This window comes from Rhipicephalus microplus, chromosome 1 (assembly GCF_043290135.1).
Source record: "Rhipicephalus microplus isolate Deutch F79 chromosome 1, USDA_Rmic, whole genome shotgun sequence".
NCBI classification, from domain to species: Eukaryota; Metazoa; Arthropoda; class Arachnida; order Ixodida; family Ixodidae; genus Rhipicephalus; species Rhipicephalus microplus.
The window spans coordinates 296,058,023-296,085,966 of record NC_134700.1 but is presented as its reverse complement, the minus strand read 5'-3'; the positions used below and the strand labels follow the sequence as shown (position 1 = coordinate 296,085,966).

Below are 27,944 nucleotides of genomic sequence, written 5' to 3'. Positions count from 1 at the left end.
CTAGACACGTTGCGACACCTTCGGCGGACGCTCCGTTGTCCCCCGTCGACGTGTATGCTTCAGAGAATGAATAACAGCGTAGAAGCAAGCGTTTTGGCATGACGCGACTCAGTTCCACAATAAATCTTATCGAGGATGCCACGACGCATGCTCCTTTTCTGTGGTGCAGTACTCTCGAAAGCACTCACGCTTGTGGTCATGCGCTCTCAAGTGACACTGGATACGCCTTTTCGGGGCTCGCTCCATTTGAAAAGATTCGTGCGAGGAGTCGCCACAGGCAGCCTTGTACACCAGCCCCACGATCGCATGCAACATAGGATGTTCGAAAAGACCGAAGAAAGTTCCCCTAGACGATCGAAACGTGGCGCACTCGGCTATGTTCTTCGGAGGCGGGGTAACAGGCCGTCGGCCTGATGACGTCAGTCTGGAATGCGCTTCCATTGGTACAGGCTTGTGCGCATCCTCCTTTTAGGAGGAAACACCGCGGTCTTATAAACTTGAACGCGACCATAGAGCCTAAAGAACGTTTTTCTTCCATCTGAAGGTCTGAACTGAACTTCTAGTGCACCCATAGCTCCCCCTGCCTCGGATTTCAGCTTATGACGACAGACACGCCGGATGTCGCTGCGCGAGGCACATCTCTCGCTCTTACTCCTGTTGTTTACGAAACGCCTGTCGCATTTCATAACGACGCAAAAGTTGGTGTTGCTCGTAGAATGTCAAGGTTCCCTAAGTAATGTCTCCCTTGCCTGAATGCCGCCAGCCAGTAAAGAAGATTGTTTTGCCATTGTAACAGTCTAATCTTCTTTATTATACAGGAAGCGCTGTACCACGAAAACATGTGTGCGTCGAGTGTATAGCATTCCGAGAACTGCCCCACTCGTTTATACTAAAGGACATCGTATATTTCCAGCTGCAATATTGTGACGCACAGCCTTTTTTTCTTTTTCAAAAGTGCTTATACGAAACGGATTCTCTTAGAACCACACGTGCTTTGCGGTAGAATGTACGCGATGTTATGCGATTCCACCGGATGCACACAAGTAGATCGGAGGCAAGAGTTCTCACTGAAAGGCCCTTAACAATATTTGCTCTGTTCAAGCCTCAAGTAGCAACGGCGACCACGTCAACTTCGGCCACCGAGTCTGATTGGAATGAACCACAAGTACTGTGCGCGTTCCGTCTGCAAACAACCCAGGAACGAGTGAAGCTTTATGTCCAGTTACCATACTTACGATACAGGGCCCAATCACATTACACTGTGAAAAATACTGCATATATAATATAGGCTATGACATTCTGCTCAGTACTTTGCAAAATATTTTCTTAAAAGTGCTCAGCGCAACTGTTTAGAAGTTGAAGGTGCAATCTGACGCAATTGACTCACACCCATATTATATTCTTGACTAACAAAAGGATAATTTCTAGCTAAAGTACATACATCTGAACTGTACGATTCTAGAAAATTTTGAAATAATCTACACGAGTTAATAATTAGGCCTCACGTATACATGCGATGGTGACTGCTTGAAAGTGAAGTGTATAGAGATAGTATAAATTAACAAAACTTCTCAAAGTAAACAATGCTTTGTTCTGTTTTTACGTAAATTTAGTTGCGACCGCACCCTATTTTCTCATACAGACCAAGACCCGATCAATCCGTGTTGTCATCGCTGTCATCGTCGACGTCGTAGTTGTTGTTGTTGGCTTATTAAGAGAGAGCAGCGGGGATTCGCCAAGGCTCACTCAATGGAACTGAGTATTTTATTCTCGCCTCTCTCCGTCAGTTTTCTGCTGACACCATTTTCATCAAAATACATACGGTCAAAGCAAAGCTATAGGCGGAAAGCTGCATTGAGCAGCGGTGGCCGTGTTTCCATCCTTAGTTGCTTCGAGCCTTGTCGGTCACATACGCTCATCTCACGCCCGGCAGTGCAGGAAAATGGGTCAATGACAGGTATGCATCATTGAACATAAGCAGACTTTTTTTGTTTGCCTGAGCGCTGGTGTGTTAACGACTTCGTTCGTTCATTCGTTCGTTCGTTCGTTCGTTCGTTCGTTCGTTCGTTCGTTCGTTCGTTCGTTCGTTCGTTCGTTCGTTCGGTCATTTGTTCGTTCGTTCTTGATCACGCACCTACGCCTCAGTATTGCTATGACTGCCAATGGTGGCCCGTCTCTTGTGAGGGTTGGCTGGCAATGACCAACGCGATGAGACACGTTCCCCCGCAGGCGAGCTCTCCGCAGAGGGGAGTATCCCGCAAAAAGTAGAGGTTGGTGTGAGCTCAGACGAAGAGCAGGGCGGCGTCAAAGCTGCTGGTTAGATCGGAACACTACGGCATCAACGAGGCCTGTGTGCTTTGACCAGAGCAATTAGTCTGCCTTGTACCCATTCCTGCTCTTTTGGGGAGAGGATGAGGAACTCGCGTGGTCTCTCCCATTCTTCCGGTTCGACCCTGACTTGAGTGCTATTGACCGCTGGAACTTTACTGCATCAACGGGTGCAACGTCTATGTTCTGTCCGCAACAACGTTGTGTTATTGGCTGGCGTCTTGGTGGCTGGTGTCTTGTGTGTGATGAGCTATACCACCAAGAACGAAGGGCTGGCTTGAGGTATCATAGCGACTGGCTCATTCAGTTGATCGTCACTGAACGTTTTAGTTTTACCTTTTTATTATGTAAACAAGTTAGTAGAAAGTTTCATTAAGCATGTTTGTAATCGCTCTGCGAACTTTTTAGCATCATTTTCTCAATCTAAACACCCATGTTGAATTCCTATGGCGGAGTCGGCGCACGTTTTTCTCCGCCAGCAGAGTGAGGGCGGAAGTCAAGAGATTCAATGAGAAAATCGGAGTGAATTCAGAGCACAGTGACTTCAAGGAGCAGGAAACGCTGCTCCGCCGAAACCCGTAGAGTGGACCATAGAGTTTCCTGAAATTAACTAGAGGGGACTCTGGTGCTGCGATCGTTTAGGGACCATGGAAATGATGGGTAGTACACATATTTGCCTAGTCTTCGTACTTGCGGGTGGCGAATCGCACTTGCGGCTTTGTTTATTGCTGGTTACGGTTTCGTTTTGAAAGAAAGAACGAATACTTTTCAATTTTGTGACCCGATTCGAAAATTTTGTTGATTTTTGTTTCGTGAGAAAACAGCTTCAAGTCACACGAACACACACGGAGCCAAAAGCAGGCCAGAAGTACGAAGATTAGGCAAAACTGTGTACTACCCACCATTCCCATGCTCGCTGAAGCGCCGTGCGTTGCAGATCCCTTAGACACTAGCGTCAGAGTTCCCTCTGGTGTATATTAGGAAACTCTATGGAGTGGACCGGCACCCGCTGGGTTGCCGCTGCTGTCAGGTGTTTTGCCAGCAATAGTGCACGACATGGCCAACTGAGTGCTTCTTCTGCTTGATAGCGACAACTCCTAGTCATAAAACTCTGGTTCGTGCACGAGCGTTCATCGAATGGTGACAATAATACTGAAATTACCACGTACAAGCAGTGATTCAACAGAATTCGACATTGGAACTAGCGAAATGGAATAGTATTGGGCTACTCAAGGACTTCCGCTTCCACCTCACTCCCAATGTTTGCTCAGACAGCGCGAGTTGTGTTCCAATTGCAGATATGGTGGTTTTGGGACGTTAAACCCCACATATCAATCAATCATTTATCATCAATCGATTTGGAGGCGTTGCTCTACACCAGCGTAGAGTGCTAGCTCACAGTGTCCATTGGCTGCTCCGACTCTGCCATGGGAGTTCAACACAAGTCACGCTACTAAATGGAGACTGGTTCCAAAGCAACTGTGACTCTACAACAGTATACAAGCGTTTGTTTGCGTGTTTCCCTATCAGCTTAGGAGCTTAGCGCCATATAGCTGTAAAATGTGGACATTACAAGGCAGGACGGTACGGGTTCTATAGAAAAAGTCCACCTGTATCCCTCCCTCTAGTTTTCTGTAGCCTATGACTGATGACCTGGTGTGCGACCGATGGTGGCGCTGCGAACCACGGTTGTATGACGTCAGATCAAGGATTCGCGCGCTTTCGAGGCACGGCGCCTTATAGAAACCACAGTCCAATTGGTTATCTTGTGTGTTGTCTACTGACGCTGTTCTATGTGGGTGTCTACTTTTAATGCTCCTTTAAAAAGCACAGCACCTTGTTTCTTGAAACTTCGGCCGCTTGTTTCCGCGGCGAAGGCTGCGCAATGATGGAGTACTGCTAGCTCTGTGCCTCTATATATCATCTACCCGTGAAAGGGAGTTAGCTTTCACAACTATCCTAAAGACCCGAAGCAGAGGAAGATAGTCATACTCAGAGAGGGAAAGTGTCCCCTTCTTGATCGACCGTGTGCAGCAAGCACTTTGCTGACAGTAACTTTTGCTATACCCACTCGACGCTTCCCCTTTCGGTAAGCTTTCAACCGTATTTCAGCGCCTCGCCAGTGCTTCAGCCATTCATTGCACGCAGGCTAAAGGTGTAGGCGACTTACACCAGGTGAAGTGCCGTCCTAAAACCTACTGCGAAGGTTTATAGAGAGGGAGCCGACGACGTGGCCTCAAAATCCCATCGGGTAAGTGAATCTCGGGTGAGTGCAGCTGAACGGCGCAGGACATCTGAGACTACAGCTTTATTTGGTTGGTGTACGTACGTATACACGACAAGCGCGCACCTATATTTGGTTGGTGTACGTACGTATTGATTAAGACAAGCGCGCACCGAGCGCGCTGCTTACGACAAATTCATAAGCAAAACCTGCTGTCGCTGCTTAGTGCACATTCACTAAAGGCTGCCACTTAATCTTTGTGGCCCTGTGCGCGATAAAATCAGCGACAGCTGTTTCTGATACCCGAGTGACAGCCCTGTGTAGTATTAATATGAACGTCTTCATTATGTCGCTCTCATTAAGCAAACTATATTGGGACAAATTGCAGTCATTTGCATCGGCTAGAGGGTGCATTCAGGCGGAACTTATCCCCTTCCCGAGTCACACCAGGATCTAACCCTGAAGACGTTTTTTGCTGCAATACAACACAGACTTCCGCCCTGCCAACGCCCATAACTGCATTGCAAGCACGAATATTTCAAATTTAGTCATTTATTGCTGCTTTGCATTTTTACAATAGATGCAATGAACGGTCGATTGACTGCAGAAGCAGCAATTTAAACAGCTGCTCTGCAGTAGTTATCTCATGTATTGTTTGCGAATGCCAGAGTGGCAGAAATCAGCGATTCTCACACGTATCGTCGTGTTCACTGTCACTATCGTTGCACTGCAGACAAAATATTTTAAGGAAAGGTGCAGGCGTGCCCTTTTCTTTGGAATTGTTGTGAAAGCTATACCGTCCTTCTCACGGGCGGACGAAGCCCACCGAGGCACAGAGCAGTACTTCACCGTAGCACAGCACTCGATCGCCACGGGGACGCTGTGTGGCGGGTTAACAAGTCAACGTGTTTTCAGGACCAGAGCCGCGACGGCGATGCGCTCTCCATAGACGGCATCGGCTGCGCAAATTTAACAACGTGGCCTGCGTCGTACACCACCGCGCCGTCGATGAGACACCATGGCGTTTCGCTCTCTGTATCTACATGCTTGTAGGTGCTGGAGAGCCACGCTCATTGAAATTTCGAAACACCCAAACTAATTAGTATCGCACGGCAGAAACTGCAGATGATGAGCGAGAACAGTCCCACATAGTTCCACTTTCTGACCAGCAATGCGGTCGGTGGCATCGGCGTGCTTATCGGCCATCTGGGAGGTTTCTTGGCCCTGTCCATTGGGCTGCAACTAAAACGAATTCATAGCTGCAGTCGAAAACATTCGTTGTAAGCGTTAGTGGACCCTCGTGAGGTTGTTCGTTTGACACAGTTCCTGCACAGAGCAAAGGATTCACGCACAGGAGCAGTGGCTACTGCAGCGCGGTTTAGAGCGGAGTCCGCAAACTGAAGTTACACGCGAGATGGCGCTACTTGAAAATCTGGCGGCCAATCACAATACGGTAAAAATGCTGTGCATGTATTCTTCCCCCCTTCTACTACCTTCTATAGTCTATGGACATGCCGGCACCGTAAAAAGGTTGTGCTTGTACCTTACCCTTCTGCGGCCTTTAGGGCATACGAGTACTGTTAAACGGATGTGCCTGTGCCTTACCCTGCTCTAAGGCTTTCTACCTTTGGACATAGCAGTACTCTAAATAGCATTTACCTGTATACTCTAAACCCTTCTTAGGCCTTCTATAGTCTATGGAGATTTACGTACTGTACAAAGGACGTGCCTGTATTATACCTTCTTCTGCAACCTACGGTGTATGGACATACTGATACTGTAAAAAAAAAGCTGTACATGTATTCCACCATCTTCTACAACCTTCTATAGTCTATGCGCATACCAGTACTGTAAGAAGGCTTTGAATGTATCGTACCTTCTTCTGCTGCCTTCTATATAGTCTGTTGGCCTACTGGTGCTGTAAGGAAGCTTTTCCTGTATCGTATGCCCTCTTCTACGGCCATCCAGCACACCGGCATTGCAAAAAGGCTTTGCGAGCGTCCGACTCTTTTGCTGACTTCGATAGTCTATGGGCATAACGGTACTGTAAAAAGGTTGCGCTTGCAGCATACCCTCTTCTGCGGTCTTATATATTGTAGCACCTTCCGAAGACACCTCTCAATTCTGGACGAGATGAAGACTCCACGTTGTAAACTACGTACAGAGACGTTGATGATACTCGAATATTGACATCAATACTGATGGTAAAAGGCCAGTATACACGGCACTTGTTCAAGCACAAGGTAGCGCTGATCCGAAGCGCTTCACTGCATGGAAGTCCTGGCAGCCACAACTTTGTTGTTATGGAGTTCCCGCCGGAGCTGTCAGTCCATTACGACCGAATACATATTCACCTTATTAGCATTACTTCAGCGCTTTTTCATTCCCGCGGCTTATGAAACAAACAATACTGAATTACTTACCCCACTTTCAACGGAGAACGGTATCAAAAATGGGAAAAAAGTCAGAGTTGGTGCACAAGGCCGAAGAAATGAATGCGATAGCAACACATGGGCTGTTATACGAAGTAAGACTAGGAGATTTAAGAATCATACGAAATGTAATAAACATGGGCGATTGCGCTTGAGTTGACAGTATAAGGCAGTAACCACAATATCTAAACAGGTGTTGTAAATAGTTGACCGCGTGACGTCCTACAGGAGGTGAAGTCAATGTTCGGCATCGAGAAACGCGACAAGCCTCTGCAGTGGTTTTCATGTAGAAGTACATTGACGTTGCAGTCTCCAGTGACTATCACCCGCACATACGAATGTTGTGCAGCAAGAAGTTCATGACGTCAGTCCGCGAGGTGCCTGGTGAGATGTACACTGTTGCGACGACAAAGCCGTGCGACGTCTCAACGATGCAAGCGTCACCAAACCTAATTTAGGGCAGCGAGTAGAGTTTGTCTGTGTGATGCGATAGCGGCGAGGTGCATTTCGATGGGCACCGAATTCACCGGCACGACAATGCAAGTGACTTCCCGAATAGTCCTGGTTTTGATGCGAGCAATTTTTCCTGTCGCTTCAGACAGAAAGTGGAGCCAGAGACGTTTAGAAATGCTCCTTTCATCCAACTCCATGTGCCTCAGTGAACCGACCCTTTCATTGATCAAGCCATCGGACACGCCAATGTTTAGGGAAAGCATCTATGGCTTGCCCAAACTAAGTGCATGCATTGTTCAAAAATGTTTCTGTTAAGTGCGTTGACAGAAAGTCACTGGTAAATGGTGTATATGCATATAGCTCGCCGTTAATGATATGAACAGTATGAGCGACGTGGCCTTGTTGTTTAATACCGCGCACAGGGTACCTTGGAATTTTTGTCTTCTTTATTTTCTTTCTGCCTATATATATCCGGGACGCGAAGGCGAAAATCATCCGAGAGCGCGCTTATAATTGCTATCGCAATATAACCATTGACATCGTCTCTACCACCTATAGCGAACACTAATTCACTTCGGTGCGACGTAAAAGTGCGGTCATTAGAAACCCTGGGAATAAAGCACCGCTAGGTTTATAAAGTTTCAACGCGGATCTTGTGTTTACACAGTTTCCGTGCGTTACCAGTATAGTGAGCACGTTCAAAGGGTTTGTATGCGTTTTTCTTCGTGGTTACACATTGAAGAAATGTAGTTGCACGGCGTACAAACCTAAATGACTCACACCCATATTCCTAGAGGCCTTTGTTTGGTTGTGTAAATCATGTATGTTCCCCTACCAGAGTGACCAGGGACAGTGCAACATTACTCGATATATGCGTTACAAATTCGAACCCAGCGGAGATCATAAGCGGTATCGTGTCAAGTGATCTTAGCGACCATTTGCCAGTTTTTTGTTACATACCCTTGTTATTGAAACACCAAAAGCAACAGAAGGAAACCTTCGTCCGACGCAACATAAATAGTGAAAGTAAGAACTTATTCTTTCAGCTCGTCAAAGCAGTAGATTGGAATGACATATATAAGATAAAAGATGCTGATGAGGCCTATAATGGTTTTTTGAATGCATTACGTCACTGTTACAACACGGCATTTCCCAGGAAAGAAGTCTCTTTTCGAAAGAGAAAAACTTGCCGGAAACCTTGGATGGACTGCTCGCTTTATAAACGTATTCAAATAAAAAATGGCCTTTTTAAAAATTTTTTAAGCCTACGAGAACCCGAAGCATTTGCCGAGTACAAAAAATACCGCAACGCACTTACATCAGACTTAAAAAAGGCTAAACGAGAATATTATCAGAAAAAATTTCAGAACATATGTGATAACCCAAGAAGGGTCTGGGAAACAGTGGATGCCCTTACTGGGAGAAAGAAAGCAAGACATGACGTCACAGAAATGCAAGAGGAAAACGGGGTGCTGCGTGGAGAGAACCTAGCCAATGCTATAAATCGTCATTTCGTCAATGCGGGCGCGTATAGTGGTTTTTCTGAAAGAGAAGATGACTCGTGTTTCGAAGAAACAACAGCTATGCAGAATTCAATCTTTATGCTTCCTACTGACAGTGCTGAGATAGCTAACCTAATAAAAAAACTTAAGAGCAATGTGACGCCAGGGATAGACGAAATCACCGCAGCTGAACTAAAGTTGATATGTCCGCTAATATCCGAGGCGCTTGCTTACATAGTAAATCTTGTACTGAAAACAGGCGTGTTTCCGGCACAGTTAAAAGTTGCAAGGGTAACCCCAATTTACAAAGGAGGTGGCATTAATAATATGTCAAATTATAGACCCGTTTCAGTACTCTCGACATTATCAAAGGTTTTTGAAGGCGTTATTCACGACAGGTTGTTATCCTTTTTCAATAAGTATGGCATCATCACAACATGTCAGTATGGTTTTCAGAAAAACAAGTCTACTGAACAAGCGTTAACGATTATTAAAGATCAAATAATTACAAATATGGAAAATAAGAAATTTACGCTTGGTTTATTTTTGGACTTAAAAAAAGCCTTTGACTCAATACATTATGATATATTGTTACGGAAACTATCACGGTACGGCATACGTGGGGTCACCCTTAAGCTATTACAAAACTATTTGCATAACCGGTACCAACTAGTACAAATGAAGACAGCCACATCAAGTCGGCTTCAGTTGACCCAAGGAGTTCCGCAGGGTTCTATACTGGGTCCTTTGCTCTTTTTGCTTTATGTTAACGATATTGTATGTATACCCGCCTCACCACAGCTTATTATGTATGCAGACGACACAAATGTATTTTTCACATCAGATCACTTAGAAATACTAGAAAAAAATGTAAATGAATATATGACGTCACTCTCAAACTGGCTTAAACAAAACAAGCTACAGTTAAATGCCAAGAAGACGACATATATTATATTTCGCCCAATAAATAAACATGTTAAATATGACATAAAGATAAGCTTTGACGGGAACATCATAAAACGAGAAAAACATCAAAAATTTCTTGGGGTATGGTTCAGTGAAGACTTAACGTGGAATGTCCACGTTAATCATTTAGTTAGGCAACTTGCGGGAACGGTAGGATGCCTGTACAGAATTGGTTCCCTCATTCCTCAGTGGCTGAAGAAAAATTTGTACAATGCCCTATTCTATTCGAGACTCTGTTACGGCGTACTAGTATGGGGTACCACAACAGCGAAAAATTATAACAAACTTATAATGCTACAAAAGAAAATACTTCGCTGTTATGAAAATTACCAGGGTAGAATAGACCGTTTGAGCACTTCAGTGCTCTTTGATAAACATGAAATCTTAAAGGCAGACCAAATATATTATTTTAAACTGCTTCAAGAGGTACACAAAAATAAGTGGTATAAACAAAAAGAAAATGACCAACGTTATCCTGCAAGAAGAAACTTACAGCGTTTACCGAGAACCAGGACAAATTACGGAAAGCAAACACTGCATTACCAATCAACGCGAATAGTAAATGAATTCCAAAATGGCTTGCAGTTTGACGTCAGCCTAGGGACATTTAAAAAACAAGTTAAACAAATTTTGATCAAAAGAGAAATAACTTATCATCACTAATCTATATTGTGTAAAAAGAGTAGGTAGAATGTTAATGATAAGAAAGTAAGTAGTTTCATTATGGTATACGATGCATCCATTTTATGTTCCTGCATCTGTATTATGCTAAGTGTATTATATGTTGCTTGTTTTTTTTTTTTATTATTCCTGTATTTCTTTTGTTAACGCTCATGTGGTACATGACATGTTAGTTTTTGTTGCTTGTTTGTATCTGCAAAAAAAAAAAAAAAAAAATGCATCTGTGACGAACTACAGGTGCAGAGGCCTTTGTCAGGCGTATGAAACGCCTTTTGCTTCTGTATCCTTTTTCTTGCCTTTCAAGAAATAAAATAAATTACTACTACTACTAAAAAAAAAAATGAGACGCTAGAAAACCGGGTGTGCAGCTGTTTGTGCTATTGTTGCCTCGTTTTTGTTTCGCTCTCCCGACACTTGCACAAGGGCGCGCCTTTCTTTTCTCTCAACCGAGCAGACCAGCCAAGCAGCTGTTCGCATCAGTCCAGTTTGCATACGCTTTCGCGAAACTGTTTCTTTGCAGAACTTGAAAACGTTGGCGATAATAAATCTAAGATGCCGTATACTGCTGATGTGAAATGCGCATTCCGCGAAACAATGATGAGTTGGTCACCCGTTAATTATTTGCAGATAAGGCGATTCTTGGCCAATGACGCCCCTCTATCTGTCCTTTACAGCGAAAGCTGTTATGATATCACAGCTCGGGTCTCGCGCAGCGCTGTAGTTGTCCGCCGCCGCCGGTGTACGTAATCACATCGCGCGGAATTGAAAAGAAGAAAAAAAACCTAGTAGCAATGACACAGTGGGGCTCGAACCCAAGTCCACTGGGTGCCAGCCCAGTTTTTACCACTGAGCCACGCCCGTGCTTGGGACTTGATGGCAAACTTGCCTATAGGCAGGCTTGGTGTCGGGAAAGTTATCGCGGTAATACGGCTTATAAAGCGTTTTAAAATAACCAAAGACCAACCCTTTGTGGCACAATGCGAATAGCATAATGAGTGGGTCGTCCAATGCTGCAACCCATTGTAAAAGCTTGTTTTTGTTCAGCCATTAACTGTGGCGCATATCCACTTCAGGCACAATTCGTCATCGCCATCAGCCATTGCATGAACAATTGGCAGAAAATCCCTTGCAACTTTTTAGCAGATGCCACTTTGTCAATAAAATCACCAAAAGTAGCATTCCCAATGCCGACCTTATTATTAATTAATGCCACAGGGGGTATCAAGCAAGTGTACTTAGAGTAGTTACCCAATGAGTGTTTTGAAAATGCTTTGAAAGGCCACTCTTCTAGTTTTCGCTGTGACTGTGCTGCGCCTTCCACGCAGGCCTGGCATTTTTTTTTCTCTGGGCATTGCTCTTCATGGGAATCTTCACGGAAATTAACTATCAGTATACATACTCCAGCTTACTGCGTGTGCCTCTGGATAGGCCTTCACGAAATGCGCATTTAACGTTGTCGGCCTATAGCAGTTGAATAAGTAACTGTCGCACGCTTGGGCTGCCGCACAAGAATAAGTGGACACGAATAAGTCCAACCTCGTGCAGACACTTGAGTCAAGCTTGTTCAAAACAACAGCGCCAAATAAAAAAAAAGACTTAAATCACATTTTATGGAGATATTTGTAAGCGCACGCGCAGCAATCGGCAGCGTGTGTCAGTAGTAAGCGGGCCAAGGTAACAAACATCAAACGAAGCGGAAATCGCAAGGATTTATATTTGAAGAAAAAAACTTGCAGCGTGTCTGAAACAAAGCTCGACAAATCGGAAGTAAAAGAGACAGCAGTTACTGGACAGGAGAGCTTGTTCCTGGCTACTTTGATCAGCAACATGATCGGCTTCAGAAGAGGGCTCTCCACACAAGATGCCATGATACAACTAAAGGAGCAAGTCATAGACCCCATTGGACGAGGCATGAGGGCAATAATCGGGCTAGATCTAAGGAAGGTTTTCGACACGGTTGAGCACGCAGCCATTTTAAAACGAACTGCGCAACTCAGCCTAGGCGAGTGCACGTACAAGTACATAAGAAATTTTCTTACGGGAATAACTGCCACGGTTAGACTGGACGAGGAGGAGAGAATCCAAGTGTACATGGGCAACGCTGGCACACCGCAAGGGTCCGTCGTGTGACCGATGCTGTTTAACCTCTTCGTAATTGGATTACCAGAAAAACTAGAGCGAATCGAAGGCATCAATCACACAATTTATGCAGACATTACGATTTGGACCACGCATGACACCAGTGAAGGCGAGATGGAGAATAGACTACAAGAGGCGGTAGATGCAGTCGAGAGCCATCTGGATGGCACCGGATTGGAATGCTCACCTGGCAAATCAGAACTGCTACTATACCACCCCAAAAGATTAAGCATGCATTGCAGAAACGTAGCAGAATTACACAAAAGAATCAGGATAACCACTAGAAATGGCACGGAACTATAACGCGCCTGGAAAAGAAAGTCATGGCAGCCGTTAGGCTAATACAAAGAGTATCCAATAAAAGAAGGGGCATTAAAGAAAGAAACGGTGTACGACTCGTCCAGGCCTTCGCGATCAACCATGTCGCGTACGTAGCGGCGTTCGTCCACTGGAACAAATCCGAGAAGGACAAAGTCGACGCGCTGATTAGAAAAGCGTACAGAGCTGCGCTGGGGCTACCGCAATACACAAAGAACGAAAGGCTGCTACAACTCGGAGTACATAACACGCTGGACGAGATCGCTGAAGCACAAAGGATAGCGCAACTCGAACGATTGTCTGGAACCATGGCGGGTAGAGAAATTATGGAAAACATCTCCATTAATTACCACGGAATGAAAGGTCCCAAGACGCAGATTCACCCGGACGTCTGGTCCGTGATAATTACGGAAAACATCCCAAAAAATATGTACCCTGCACACAACGTTGAGAGACGAAAATGCTGCACGAAAATGATCCTTAAAAACCACGGCACGCGGGAGGGTGTGCTTTTTGTAGACGCCGCCCGGTATTCCCGAAATAATAATAACAGTAATAGGGTTGTGCATGGCTCCTTCTTCGCAATGGCGGTCATAGACACAAAAGGAAAGACCTTGACCGCGGGCTCCGTAAGGACCAGATCGTCGGAGGCAGCGGAAGAAATGGCCATTGCACTGGCCGTAGTCAATGGTCGAAAACACGACAGCTTAATAATCAGTGACTCCAAGATGGCCATTAGGAATTTCACAAAGGGATGGGTCTCCACCGAAGCAGCGAAAATACTGAACCGCAGAGCAGAAGACTTCCAGAACGGCAAAATTGTACCCAAATACCTCAAGTGGATCCCGGCGCACATGGGGTAATTAAACATCGAAGCCACGACCATCCCTCCAAACCTCAACGAGAAGGCCCACCGAACCATGCGAGAACTAACCCACCACGGCTCGGACAGTGACGGCCCCCCTCCCCCCCCGCACCGACCACAGAAGGGGGACGACTCCGGTGGAGGCGATGGGGACGATGGAGGTGATGAGAATAATGAATATGCGATACAAGACGACAGAGATAGACTGGTCACGTATCATGACATATTGGCACATTAAAAGCGACAACAAGAAGAATATCCGCCACCACACAAACAGCTAGACAGATCTCAAGAAACAGATTGGCGGAGATTGCAAACCAGAACCTTTTCAAATCCAGTACACCTGAACAGAGTAAATTCCAGACAATACCCGCAAACAAGCTGTACCCTTTGTAAGCACCTACACGCAGATATGGCACATTTTCTATGGCAATGCACACATGTCACAGTAATATACAGCAAGGACAATATAAAACCGGACCTTCTCGAGGAGCGTTGGCTAAGAGCACTGACTGGCTCAGATCTGCACGACCAACTGTGGGCAATCCAGCGGGCCCGGACAGCGGTGGAACGGCTACGCCTCACCGCAAAAAAACGTCGGGGTGGCCTGAGCCCGGGCCGGTAACGCTGCAGGGTTTCTTTTTTTTTTTTAATGAAGTTTCTCATCCATCCATCTATTCCTGGCACAAGTTCTCGTTGCAGGAAGCGACGTGTCGGTACACTTGCATCAGAGGTTAGAATCTTTGAAAGCTGGCCGCCCCGGTAGGCATGCCTCTGTTATTTTGCACATGCGTACTTGTATATACATTAAATCTCAGTTTTGCACCTGAAATAAATCAGTTGCCTGTGTCAGCCGTTTTGTCTAGTTAGCATACCTCTCCGTTATCGTGTTTTGTTATTTTAATTTTTTCTTGCTTCCAAAATGTCATGCAGTGACGGAAATGCGTACCGAGTATGCTGATCTTGCTTCGGCCGCCGTGGACGTCGTCTCGTATGCCCGAGGCCACTTGTATGGCCTTGACCCGCTCTAGGCCGCCGCTTCGGTGGCCCACGAAGACGTACACGTTGTCGCGACAGTCGAGCACGAAGCAGTCGCCGTGGTTGAGCGAGCTAGCCTCCAGGGGCACCTGTCGCACGCGAATGTTGCGGCGCCCTTTGACCTGGAAGAGCCGCTTGTGCACCGTCTTGTCCACGCTCTGCAGACCGGACTCGATGCCACCCTCCAGGTACCTGCGTGGCACACCAGCACTGCTCGGCAAAGCGTTTCAAAACTGTAACTATCGCCAGACCTAAATGAGCATTGAGTATCGTAGATCTGATTGATTGATTGATTGATTGATTGATTGATTGATTGATTGATTGATTGATATGTGCGGTTTAACGTGCCAAAACCACCATATGATTATGAGAAACGCCATAGTGTAGGACTCCAGAAACTTGGGCCATCTGGGGTTCTTTAACGTGCACCAAATCTGAGTACACGGGCCTACAAGTACCGTAAATCTAGATGTAAAGATAGCACTACCAACGGGAATGTCAACATTATGCACTACCCCTGCGTTAGGTATTTAGAAAAATAGAGAACCAACCAATTAAAACAACTGAAGGTATACAGATGTTGACTACTTACATTGCTTTTTTTTTTTCATTGTCAATAATTATGCTAGTATTTTAGCGCTAGCACCGAGCGACATTGCGTTTTGCATGGAGCACACCCGAACGCACTAGCAGCCAACCGGAAGTTCATCGTTGGCTCGAATGTTACGGAACCCAGGAAAAATTAGTCATATATAAAAAGAAAGGGGTGCTTGAAGTTGAGGGTTCTAGAGGATACAACTCCTAACTAGGGACTTAAAAAGAACATGAAGGTCACCTGAAGTTTCCAATAAAAATGAATGAAGTTCAATAAAAATGGATGCAGAAGTGAAGGCGTCTGATCCTTTTTACTTGGATGTTAACATGAAAAAATTAAACGTACAGTCCTGTATTAGGCTATTAGTAAAGTAACTTTCGAAGGCGAATCCAGCAGAAAAATGGAGGAAGTTACGGGAGACCTGTGAAGACGTTAAAGTGCACATAATCATCGCATCCACTCATCTCGGAAATAGCATTATTGCAACAGTGAAAATTAGCTGCGTTGGCAGAAACTCATGTCGCAAGTGACAGGAAGCTGTGAAAGAAAAATTGAGGAGCCCTTCTATGGGGAAAATGGGGGGCAAGCTACGCTTTGCTTATGCTTGCCTGACTCAACTGGTACTTCTGTTCCTTTCTTTGTTTTCTTCTTTCTTTCTATCCCCGGCGGAAGCGAAACGGCTCGTTTCGGTTGTGAGCGTGGTGAGAGAGCGCGGTTACGCTTTTAGCATCCTGCCTCTTGACTCAAGCTCCGGCGATGGAGCCGGATATTAAGGTCATGCGTTCATATCCGTTCATATCTCCCCCTACAAGAATGCCCCACGCGGGCGCTGGGAGTATTTGGGAAGTAGTTCTGCTACACAACAATAATAGTCATCTGACTTGCTCACATTTCTGGAAAACCCGGCGCTGGCCACACTCCTGTCGGGAATCATATGTCACACTGATAACGCGCGTGCCATTCGAGAACTCGAACTACCGGAACCGTCATGATAGCGCGAGGAAAGTATTTGAAGTAGATGACGATTGTTCTTCTGTAGCGGAAATACTCCTTTAATACTCGTTTTTTTAGTGTAGGCATTGTAGATAAATAAATAAATAAATAAATAAATAAATAAATAAATAAATAATGAAGTCGGACACATTAAAACGACAGGTGGCCTCGATAAAACATCAGGCTGCATATCAGAAAGCATTGATCGCCGACAAGCCCACGATCGAGAGGGCGTCAGTCATTGAAAAACAGCGCATCAAAAGTATACAGGTGTGACCGGCGCAGATTCTAATACCGCATTCATGTAACCAGCCGGCGCTGAGTAATTCGAGTCCGACAAGGCCGCCACCAGAAATCTGTAAGCTTCTCTTGCAAAAAGAATGGAAAACGGAAGTCGACCGGTTGGTCTCCGAGAACGCCAGTGGTCTCCCAGAAGCCGCGGTCGCGACTGTTTTCCACCTGCTTCTCAGCTTCCAACGCGTGTGGCGAATGTAGATGTAGATCCTAAATTTTTGGAATGCTCTTAGACACTCTCCGGAGCACTTCTTTTTTTTCATCTTTTATGATGTGTGCACGGAAGTGAACTGTATGCTAAAACGGGAAGCCAGGCTCTGCGCGACCTATTGAAGCATTTCGACGCATTCACCCCTTGTTTTGTGCACACATCTGGTTCCACTTATCAGTTCTCCTGCCAGCTTCCTTTTTATTTTTTTGTTCTGAGAATGTTCGCGCCATATTTTCTTCTTCTTTCACGCTGTCACACGGGTTACTCATGCGCTCCAAGCACGAACTCCTCTGTAAACTTACGACCTGCTCTCTGGCGCCACTCCTACGGAGGTGTTCGGGCCTAAAAACTGGCGCGTAGGGACCAGAGATGCCGCCAGGTGCCGCCGCGACTTATCCCAATGGCAGACGAAGAACCAACGTCGTGGTTCACTCGTGCGTGCGCGTTCCTTTCATTGTTTTTCTAGTTTCTAACGCGTAGATCGAGCAATTCACAAATTAAACATCTCGAAGCAACATTATAGCTCAATACCTGTGCTAGCGCCTTAACAGGAAGACTTTAACTTTCAAGCGCCAACCTTCAAAAAAAAAAAGAAAGAAAAAAATTGGCCCCATATCTGCATTTTACCTGCAAATGTCGTCGAAAGACGATAGTCTTGCGTGTGGAGAAAGTGAACAAAACGTTTATTTGATGTTCTGCTCAAGAAATTCGGCGAATGGTATTCTGGAGGCGCTGCGTTAGAGTGCCTCAAGCATGCTGCGGAGGCGAACGAACGCATCAAGTCACGTCACACGTGAGACACGAGCGCCATCTGGCAGTTTTTTTTTTTTTCAAAAACAAAGCGCGTGGCTCTGAGAGAGTTGTGAGCGCCCGCCTCAGAGGTGATAAGGTGTAGAACGCAAGGCGACGGGTGGGTGCCACCACCGTATCGTTTTAGCAAAGCGTTCGAAACACTCGCCTTTCCGTGCGAGCGTATAGTTGATCAGCGCAGCGTGATAAGCGCTACGGTCTATAGAATAACTTATGTATGCCTTTGCTAGTAAAAGACGCACATGCAGAATATATACGTGTTGTTATGGTGCCCCAGACATGCGCAATAATTACTTTTTAATCGAGAATTGCACAGGTATGAACGCTGAAACTTGAGCAACATAGGTGGGCGCTCCAGATGAGGTCGGCCGTTTCGAATACCCGATACTGTTAAGAGTAAACAGACAGACAAATGTACAGACAAACAGACAAACAGACAGACAGACAGATCAAAATCTTTGCGTCAAAGGTCCCCAAGAAAGATATCGTCTTTAAAAAAACGAGCGAACGCGCGCACGTAGCTGCGGAAAAGCGGTTTGACAGGCTGCAGCGGTAAGTTGGGGTGCCTTGGCGTGCTGTGTCACTTTACAGAACTAATAAACATAAACAATCAAAAGCAAATTAGCCAACACGGGGAGTGACGGCATGAGCAGGTCGTAAGTTTATAGAGGAAGACGTCGCTCCAAGCTATTGAACCTCTAGCACCCTCGTTTTCATAGCGATAGCAACTATATAGGCACTCTTGGCTGTATTTTACCACCGGCGTCAACGTGGGCGTCACTCACCGTATCTATATACCTATCTATATATCTATGAAACCACAAGAAAGAAAAATAATCCAGAAGAAGACTCCGCCGCGCGAAATCGCAGCTCCTACCTCTGCATTGCAAGTGCAAAGCGTTAGCCCCTGAGCCACGAAGGAGCACTTCCTTCAACGTTCAAACAGCAAGCTATTTATGTCTACCGCTTACCGCTGGCAATGGGCATCTCGGGAGAAATAATATCGTGTTTTCAGCATTGCCAGCGAGATGGCGCAGTGAGCTCGCACCGACAGCGTAGCCAGATCATCACGACGCGGCGGCGCGCGCTCTCATCTCCCAGCGTACTTTGCCCTGCGTAGAAGGGACGCTCTCCAGTGCGCTCGCTTATCTCGTGGAAGGAACAATCGTAAACTCTGGGCTTTCGCCGGAACGATCCCGTTGCAGTTACCGGGCGCACATTGGTCACTGCACTTGTTGCACAGTCTCCATTTGCGAAAAGGGGGCGTTTTTCAGACAGCGAAGCAACAGCTAAGACGCTGATTCGCGTTCATCCATGCCTGTTAGTACGTTTTATGAGTCAATTGTGCGTGAGAAACGCGGGCACGTTTCGATCTGATTGCCATTTTTCGCGCGACCTTCCAATCTATTGCTATCACGTTCATTTTTTGCATTTACGGCAAAGCTGTGACTTTTTTCTGACACAAAAAACGTTAGAAGAAAATAGAGGTAGTGTTGTGTAACAACTGGCAGTGCTTGCGTTGTAATTATGGCTATTGTTGCCTAAAAGCGATTGGCTGTTGTCACCTGCTGTTGGATATTCCAAGTTATCACGGCAAGATTGTCTTTCAATTTGTTTTCAATGACTGCATTCTAAGCTTTGATTTTCTGTTCTCTCTCTCTGAACTTTCGTTCGCGTTTAGAAAAACCTGTTTTAGCAACGTTTCTCTGCTAAATGAGTGGATTACGGCCATTTTCTATACTTATTTTTGCCTGCTTTCAATAAAAAAAACATTCTGTCAAAACTGCATATAAGTGAAGTTTTACAACCATCCCTCCATGAACACTACATTCCCCTCTACAAACATTCGCGAGGTGCTGTTTGTTTCATTCCTTCTTATTTCTATTAAGCCCCTGATACTCAGTGCTAGTTTTGGTTTCAAAGAACACGCACGCTCGTAGCGGTTTCCGGGCATCTAAGATCCGGTTGAATTCGGAGAGAGGTTGATGTTAATTCTCGTATTTATTGACTTTTACAAATGAATTTTCAAAAATAAACAAAATAGACAGCGTTCTAAAGAACTTCTCTCTTTCTTTACATGCCTCTCTTATTCCTTATTTTGTGAATTTCAAATGAGGCGAAGCGCGAAAAGTGATTACCTTCCGTCCGTAGCGCTTGCCTCCAATCCTTCTCGCCCATCGCTCAGCGATATCGGAAGTTGGATCGCGCTCAGTTATCTCGCTCGGCTAGCGTGTTTACTACGGGAAAGATAAAGACAGCAAGCTGTGGCGGGCAGGGAACGGAAGCCGCGGTGAGCTACGCCGAATAAGTTCACCATGCATTTGTCGAAGATAGCAACAGATGTTTTGCGTGGCTCTGCGGTGTGCTAACCCGGGTATTTCAGGTTCCGCGAAGGTTCTTACAGCGTTTCCTAAAGGCAACTGTGAGCACAAGAATGGACCCATTATTTGAGCAGGTATTGAATTTGCCCGAGTTGATTTGTGGGGTTTAACGTCCCAAAACCACCATATGATTATGAGAGACGCCGTAGTGGAGGGCTCCGGAAATTTCGACCACCTGGGGTTCTTTATCGTGCACCCAAATCTGAGCACACGGGCCTACAACATTTCCGCCTCCATCGGAAATGCAGCCGCCGCAGCCGGGAATCGAACCCGCGATTTGCGGGTAAGCAGCCGAGTACCTTAGCCACTAGACCACCGCGGCGAGGCGAATTTGCCCAAGTACATGTGATTAAACCCAGTTCTCTGCAAGCCTGACTAAACTGACGGAAGTGCGGTGTCGCTTGACTAATTGGTGAAGACGGCAGCCAAGCTCCTGTTGCGTTTATTAAAATGCTTAAATTTGAGTTGGCTCGGCAGCATAGTTTTCGTTTCTTTTACTTTCGGCTTGTATAGTTCAAATGACGTCAACAAATTATAGGTTGCTTCCTGCTCCTGAAATTCTTCTAGCATTGGTCTGAAAATTTGTGCCTTAAGTTCTAATACTGTCACACAAATACACGTAATGGACTAAATGCTTCTGAAGATCGTCACACAGAATGTCGATGGAGCCAACGTTTCAACAAGTGAACTTTTCTTCATCAAGGCAACGCTGTTGCCCTGACAAAGACCAGTCAACTTGCCGGAACACTGTTTCTAGCGACGTTCTTTCGCGAAAAACTTCTGATCGCTTCGAACCTAAGCTTTGAACTCGGTCCCATTTGGTACTCAAGTTCCGTTAGAAAACTATGCATGCCGTCATAATAAACGTGATTGAGTCAAATGCATTGTCTCCTACTCCAAATTGTTGATATTTTTCGCAACGGTTTGGATATTCTGGGTTCCACGTTTACCCATTATGTCCGTATGTCACTTGTTAAATCTGTCTTTACGGGTTGACATTTTCATACTACGTGTATGTCTCCACTTTTATACAAAACAAAGTTAATTCTATTTGGGCCGATCGAGTTTCGTCTCACTGAGAGATCGGTCAGCTCTACTTTCGCCTCTTCAGAAAAGACGAACAAAATCAAAATAAAAAAAAATCATTAGGAAAATCTTACGAATGGCCGCAACTAGCGGGCGGGCAGCGGAGCTGGTGGTGGTAGTGGTTAAAAGAAGAACAAGGTGCCTAATTTCTGCAGCCCAGTTGGGAGCACGAAGCGGACCTGACAGAGGGCACGAGCGCAATCCGCTTGCATGCGAAGTGGGAAAGTAGGGCTTCTGCAGCAACCCTCCAGCTAGAGAGGCTAGCCTCTCCACTCGTGCACTCAATTTTTCGTCTTTTCCCTCTATTTCTGGACGTCACAAGTGACGTCATGAAATATATTTTCTGTGCCTGAGTTTTTTCTAGTAGGATGCCCGGCAACCACCACTGGTAAAATCGGCGCTGCCACTGCCGAGAGCGAATACATGGGAGGTATAGAGGGTTTCCGCCCCCTGTTTAATGTTGCTACCTGTAGGCACACTACGACACACAGCTATCTTCTTCGCCATGGTGGCGTTGCTCCACCCAACCCAGCAAGTGGGCGTCTTTTTGCACACATATTCACGGGTGGAGGTTTGGACGGTATCTCGTGAATCCATTTACCGTACTCAACTAGTGCGATACGATTTGTCAGCGTAGTGAGCCGACCCACTACGCTGGCAAACGCTCATTCATGTCTCACGACTGCATTGATGTTCACTTGTTCTGTCAGGCTTGAGGTGCGTGTACTTCGATTTAAGCACACGTTGAAGAACCCTAGGTGTTAGAAATTTTCGGAGATACACATGAAAGTGGTTCTTGCGTAGCTACTCTGTGCTTCTGTTCAGGGCATCGTTACACTTATGTCACCAACTGCGGCATCCCTCGTAATCATATCGCAGTTTCGGGACCCAAAACCACAAGAATGATTATACTGCCACGAAAGGAAACAGGCGTTTGCTTCTAGATCACTGTTTGTCGTTTCGCCTCCCGACTACATTATACTAGTTCAATGCGTCAGTCTAAACCTTTTTACAATGAAGTAAACTAAAGCGTAGAGATCAAAGAGCTTACTTGACGCCGTTCTTGAAGTAAGACAGGAACAGGTCCGACTCGTGGTCTTGCACCTCTCGGTGCTGCACAGGACTGCCCCCCAGCGAGTCGTCCAGCTCCACGCTCTTGATGGCGGCGACCGTGTACTCGTCCTGGGTTTGCAACGAGCAAGGAACGAGTGAACAAGTTAGTTACGTGCATGAGGTTCAGCCTTGCCACAAAGACTCAGTAAGGGGGTACCAGAAAACAATTCAATGCCATTGGATGAGTAAACCCTTGTTCTATGTGAACTCTACCAGAATACGGTAGTCATCCGCCTTCTACATTCATCGAGAGTTATCAAGCACTGAATATGGTGCGCTGTCTGTGTTCTACACTTCTAGTTACATTTAGAAACAATGCTTGCGAACAGAGCAATTTCGTGCGCACATGAATCACACAATGAAAAGCCTCGTACAATGAACTTAGCATACGCTTTGTAGCGGTTCTTTCTTTGCATCTCTCTCCTGCTATTCATTTGTCTCTTCTCCCTTTTCTCTCCCTCTCCAGCGGATCACTCGAGCAATCGAGGCAGATAAGGGCCTGCATATAAAAAAGAACGAGTTCCTGAAAGGAAGATTGTGATGTTCTACAAGCTATGCACTGCCATTCCCGGCAAATAGGCATACCATCGCTCCTGGTGTCACAATCGCTGGCTTTCGGTCAATCCGCCGGCCGGCAGGAGCGAAAGGGTTATTGGGTTACGGTTTCCCTTCAAGAAGGACACAGCGCACGGATCGCGCGTTCCGCGAACAGGTAAAGCAGTTTGTACCCAGCAGCCCAGCAATGTTGTTCTTTCACAAGAACACCACGCAAACCCCGCAACGTAACAGAAGATAATGATGCTTTGGAAGAAGTCCCAGCTTTGCCGCAAAGGCGACGCAATGAACGCGATAGCAACAAATTGAAAGGTCACGCGCATAATGGCAAGCAGATCGAAACGTACCCCACGTTTCTCACGCACAAAGGACGAACGAATTTTACTCACAGGTACAGATTAACGCGAATAAGCGTCTCCATTGTTACTTGGCTGTGTCTGAAAAGCACACCCTTTTCGCAAACGAAGGCTGTGCAACAACTGCAGTGACCTTTGTGCGCACGGTAACTACAACAGAATCGTTCCGACGAAACTCAAAGGCTAGCCAAGCCGTACGATTCTCCCCACTGCAAGATAAGGGCGTGCGATAGAGCGTACACCCCCTTATTCTCTACGTGGGCCAAAGTACGCGTGAGAGGTGAGAGCCGCCGCACGCTCACAGCGCCATCTTGCTGATAATGCAGAAAACACGATAGCCCCCCCCCCCCCCATAGGCCCACCAACAGCGGTAAGTGGTAGACATGAATAGCTTTCCGTTTGAACATTGAAGGAGGTACCTCTCGGGGGCTCAGTGGTTACAACGCCTCGGATTCACGACGCGGAGGTCCCACGTTCGGTTCCGCGCACCGGAGTATTTCTTTTTCAGAGTTTTTTCTTTCTTTCTTGTGTATTCATACATATAGATACGTAAACATATACAGCGCATGACATCGACGCCGACGTCCGCGGCCACGTCGACACCCATGCCAACACCGGCGGCGAAATCCAGCGAGAGCGTCCATATAAGTGCTATCGCAATCAAAACTCAGTTCCCCATTAAGTGATTCTGAAGCTTTAGTTCGGCAACATGTGTCACACTTTGTCGTTATAAGCTTTTTGTTTATGTGGACCTTCAATGAGCTTATAATAGGTAAGCCTCCGATTTCATTTATTCAACCCTGCGTTTCAAGGCGCGTATTTTCAAACGGTAGGTTTAGGACAGTCATCGGCAATAGGCTGACGTTGACTCCGCGGAATGTCATCCAGGCTGCGGAAACTGAGTGCTAGTTTCGGCGTCAAGGAACATGCATGCTCGTAGCGGTTGTCGGGCTTCCCAGGATCCGGCTGAACTGAGTGAGGTTCATGTGAATGTTCGCATTTATTGGCTTCCACAAGTTTTTACAAAAAAATTGATACCCCTGTAAAGAGGTTTTCTTTTGTTTATGTGTCCTTTCTTATTCCCCATTTTGAGAATTGACATTTAATCAGGCTAAGAGCGGGAAGTGATTGACTTGAGTTCGCAGCATGGTGTGGTTCGCAGCGCTGTCTTTCGTTCCTTCTCGCCCCTCGCTCAGCGATATTAGAAGTTGGATCACGCTCAGTTATCTCACTCTGTTGGCGTGCCCACTACGGGGAAGAGAAAGGGAGCAATGTGTGGCGGGCAGAGAACGGAAGCCGCAGTGAGCTACGCCGAACAACTCAATCATGCGTTTGTCGAAGACGGCTCAATCGGGCAACACACGTTTTCGGCAGCTCTGCGGTGTGCTAACCCGGAGATTTCAAGTTCCGCGAAGTTTTTTCAGCGTTTCCTAAGGCGATGGGTGAGCACAAGTATTTGGACCCATTATTTAAGCAGGCATTGATATTGCATGAGTACATTAATAAACCCAGTTCTCTGCAAGCCTGACTGGGCTGACAAAAGTGCAGTGCCGCTTTACTAATTGGTGAAGACGGCAGCCACGCTCCTCTCGGGAAAATTCGTTTATTAAAATGCTTGAATTTGAGTTGGCTTGGCAGCATAGTTTTCGTTTCTTTTACTTTTTGCTTGTACTTCAAATGACGTCAACAAATTATAGGTTGCTTCCTGCTCCTGAAATTCTTGTAGCATTGGTCTGAAAATTTGTGTCTCAAGTTCTAATACTGTCGCACAAATACACGTAATGGACTAAATGCTTCTGAAGATCGTTACAGAGAATGTCGATAGAGCCAACGTTTCAACAAGTGAACTTTTCTTCATCAAGGCAACGCTGTTGTCCTCACAAGGACAAGTCAACTTGCCGGAACACTGTTTCCAGCGACGTTATTTCACGAAAAACTTCTGATCTCTTTGAGCCTCTGAACTCGGTCCTGTTTGGTAAGAAAACTATGCACGCCGTCATAACAAACGTGATTGGATCAAATACATTGTGTCCTACTCCAGATTGTTAATAATTTTCGCATTGGTTCAGATATTCTGGGTTTAATGTTTGCTCATGATGTCCGTATGTCAGTTAAGGCTGCTTTTATAGATTGTCACTTTCACACGTGTATGTCTCCTTTTTTTATACAAAACGTGCAATAGAGAAGTTCATTTCATTTTATTTGTGGCGATCGATCTTCGTCTTATTGAGAAATTAGTCAGCTTAACTTTCTCCTCTTTAGAACGCATGAATAAAATTTTTAAAAATGTTTAACAAAAGTTCACGAATGGCCGCATTGCCCAAGTGGCTAGCGGCATAGAGTTTCTTAAAATTAAAAGACTCTGGTGCTGCGATCGTTCAGTGACCATGAGAATGATTGGTAGTACACGGATTTGCCTAGCCGGGCGGCGACTTGCGGGCGGCGAATCACGCTTGTGTCTGCGTTCATTGCTGTGTTTCGGTTTTGTTTCGAGAGAAAGAACCTTTTGAAATTCGTGACCCAATTTGAAAAGGTAAACCTAAAAGAATAAGGTGGTAAAGCGCGACCGCTGAAGATTCGGTGACTTATGTTTCGTGACAGAACAACTTCAAGCCACACGAACACACGCAGCCAGAAGTACGAAGATAAGACTAATCCGCGTATTACCTACACATCATTCCCATGCTCGCTGAAGCGCCGTGCGTTGCATCTCACATAGACACTAGCGCCAGAGTCCCTCTAGTGTATATTTAGGAAACTTGGCTAGCGGACCGGAAAGGACGCACGAGCGCGTTCCGCTAAGTGGGAAAGGAGGGCTTTCGCGGCAACCCTCCTCCTCTCTATTTTTCATCCTTTACCTCTATTTGGTGACCTCACCAGTGACGTAATGAAATTTTCTGTTCGTGATCTATTTTTAGTAGGATGCCCGGCAACCACCAATGAGGGGGGGGGGGGCAGCGTTGCTGCTGCGTATCAGCATGCGCGAGCGAATACAAAGGAAGCATGAGAGGTATAGGAAGTTTCCGCCCTTTATGTCAGCGTTACGATAAGGCAAGGCGCTTCCAGTCTTCGTGTACTTTTTTTACGTCTTTTTTTTATCTTTCCTCGACAACAGCCCCAGCCGTGACAGAAAATCAATTTCTATGAAAAAAAATCTGAGAAAATCACACTGATGTACTGCAATTACACGGTCACTCTTTTTATGCAGCAAATTTAGTTGGCTTGTATTACTGCCATCGCAAAATAATGCAATAGTGGAACTAAACTACAAGTTTTTTTTTCGCCACTAGAAATTGTTTGGGTTAAACTTTCCGTGAACAAACGTGCAATGTTTCTCAATTGTATGCACTTTCCTCCGATTTTTTTCTTGAACCACGTTAGGTTTCAACATAGACAAACTCAACATGCCAGTTTGTCTCAACATAGACAAACTGGCACTTTTCCCAAGTTAATCATTTTATTTTAGAGCATATGCACCACACACATGCAAAATAAGAATATTAGAAAATATTACGTTTTATGAAAAGCTTCATAGAAGATTTGATTTGTATACATATTATCAATAATAGTCTTTGTAGAATTTTCTAAAACGCGGCAATTTACTCACCTTTGCCTATGCGTCAAGGAATAAAACATTCAAAGCTACCATAAGGAACTCTCCCAGAAAAAAAAACACATTGCTCGAAAATGCGAAAGAGCAAGTCTTGAAAGAATGCGCGAAACAGTCGATTTATGGGGATATTTTTTCCTACCTGGGTTTTCATTATTTCCTAAATTCCAAATGGTGGTCACGTGCGCAAAAAAAGTTACCCTTCAAATTATTTTGAGAAAGTATGGTAAAAGTAACATCTATATCTGTGTAGATTTCTTACTTTCTTCTTTCTTACAGAAATCCATTTTTGGTGAGCGTCACAGCTAGAACAGTTGACGTGGACTGAACCCTATTCAAACATGCTATAGTATTCATTACGTCCCCAGTGTCATCTGAGATTCCTCAGATTAATCTTCTGCTTCTCAATACACTGGCACTATGCCAAGGCTCTTGTTCCAGCTCGGCACTTTGTTGTTTAATCCAAGTATAAGTGGCCTGCTGTACACGACAACGCTAATATTTGCTGTTCTTGTGATTCTGTATGCCCAGACTAGTTGTGCTTTGCTTGGCGTGATGATTATTTGATACACCACGCCACCAAGGTTTGAAACAAGCTTGTGCATGCCTTTCATTCAACACTCGTGGATTATTTTTTTGCTACGTCATAGCAAATCAGTAGAAGACGTGCCCTGCACAAACACCGGCGTAGCCAGTGTGAGTTGGGGTGTCTTGCTCCGTCTCCTTATAATGTTTCCGTTTTGCCGCCCAGCTTTTAAACCTGAACGCGCGAGCATGAATCGCTGAATCCCCTGTTCCGGGCGTCCTGGTGTCTGGTTCCCGGAACATCCTAGCAGAAGACAGCGCACAGGACATAGCAGGCATGCACGTATTCTTGTTCATTTTACCACTGTGGTCCTTTAAAGGCCACTTATCGACTGGATGGTCCACGCTCGCACGTTCAAATTTTAAAAAATGGGTGGTGGTATACGTGCACGCACAGCCGCAAGTGCTG

The 27,944-nt window shown here is 45.6% G+C and overlaps 1 protein-coding gene across 3 annotated transcripts in view; it reads right to left on the bottom strand.

The window, feature by feature from the left end:
* Gel (Gelsolin) overlaps positions 1-27,944 on the bottom strand; it is a 154,902-nt gene that overhangs the window by 46,765 nt on the left and 80,193 nt on the right. For all 3 annotated transcript variants that reach the window (XR_012883872.1, XM_075865294.1, XM_037412205.2), the window contains exons 4-5: positions 22,368-22,498; positions 14,858-15,138 (exon numbers count right to left, since the gene is read on the bottom strand). Coding sequence is in view for 2 of the 3 variants with exons in the window: in XM_075865294.1 (XP_075721409.1) it covers positions 14,858-15,138; positions 22,368-22,498 (412 nt within the window). In the remaining variant the exon portion in view is untranslated. The remainder of the gene's footprint in view (positions 1-14,857; positions 15,139-22,367; positions 22,499-27,944) is intronic.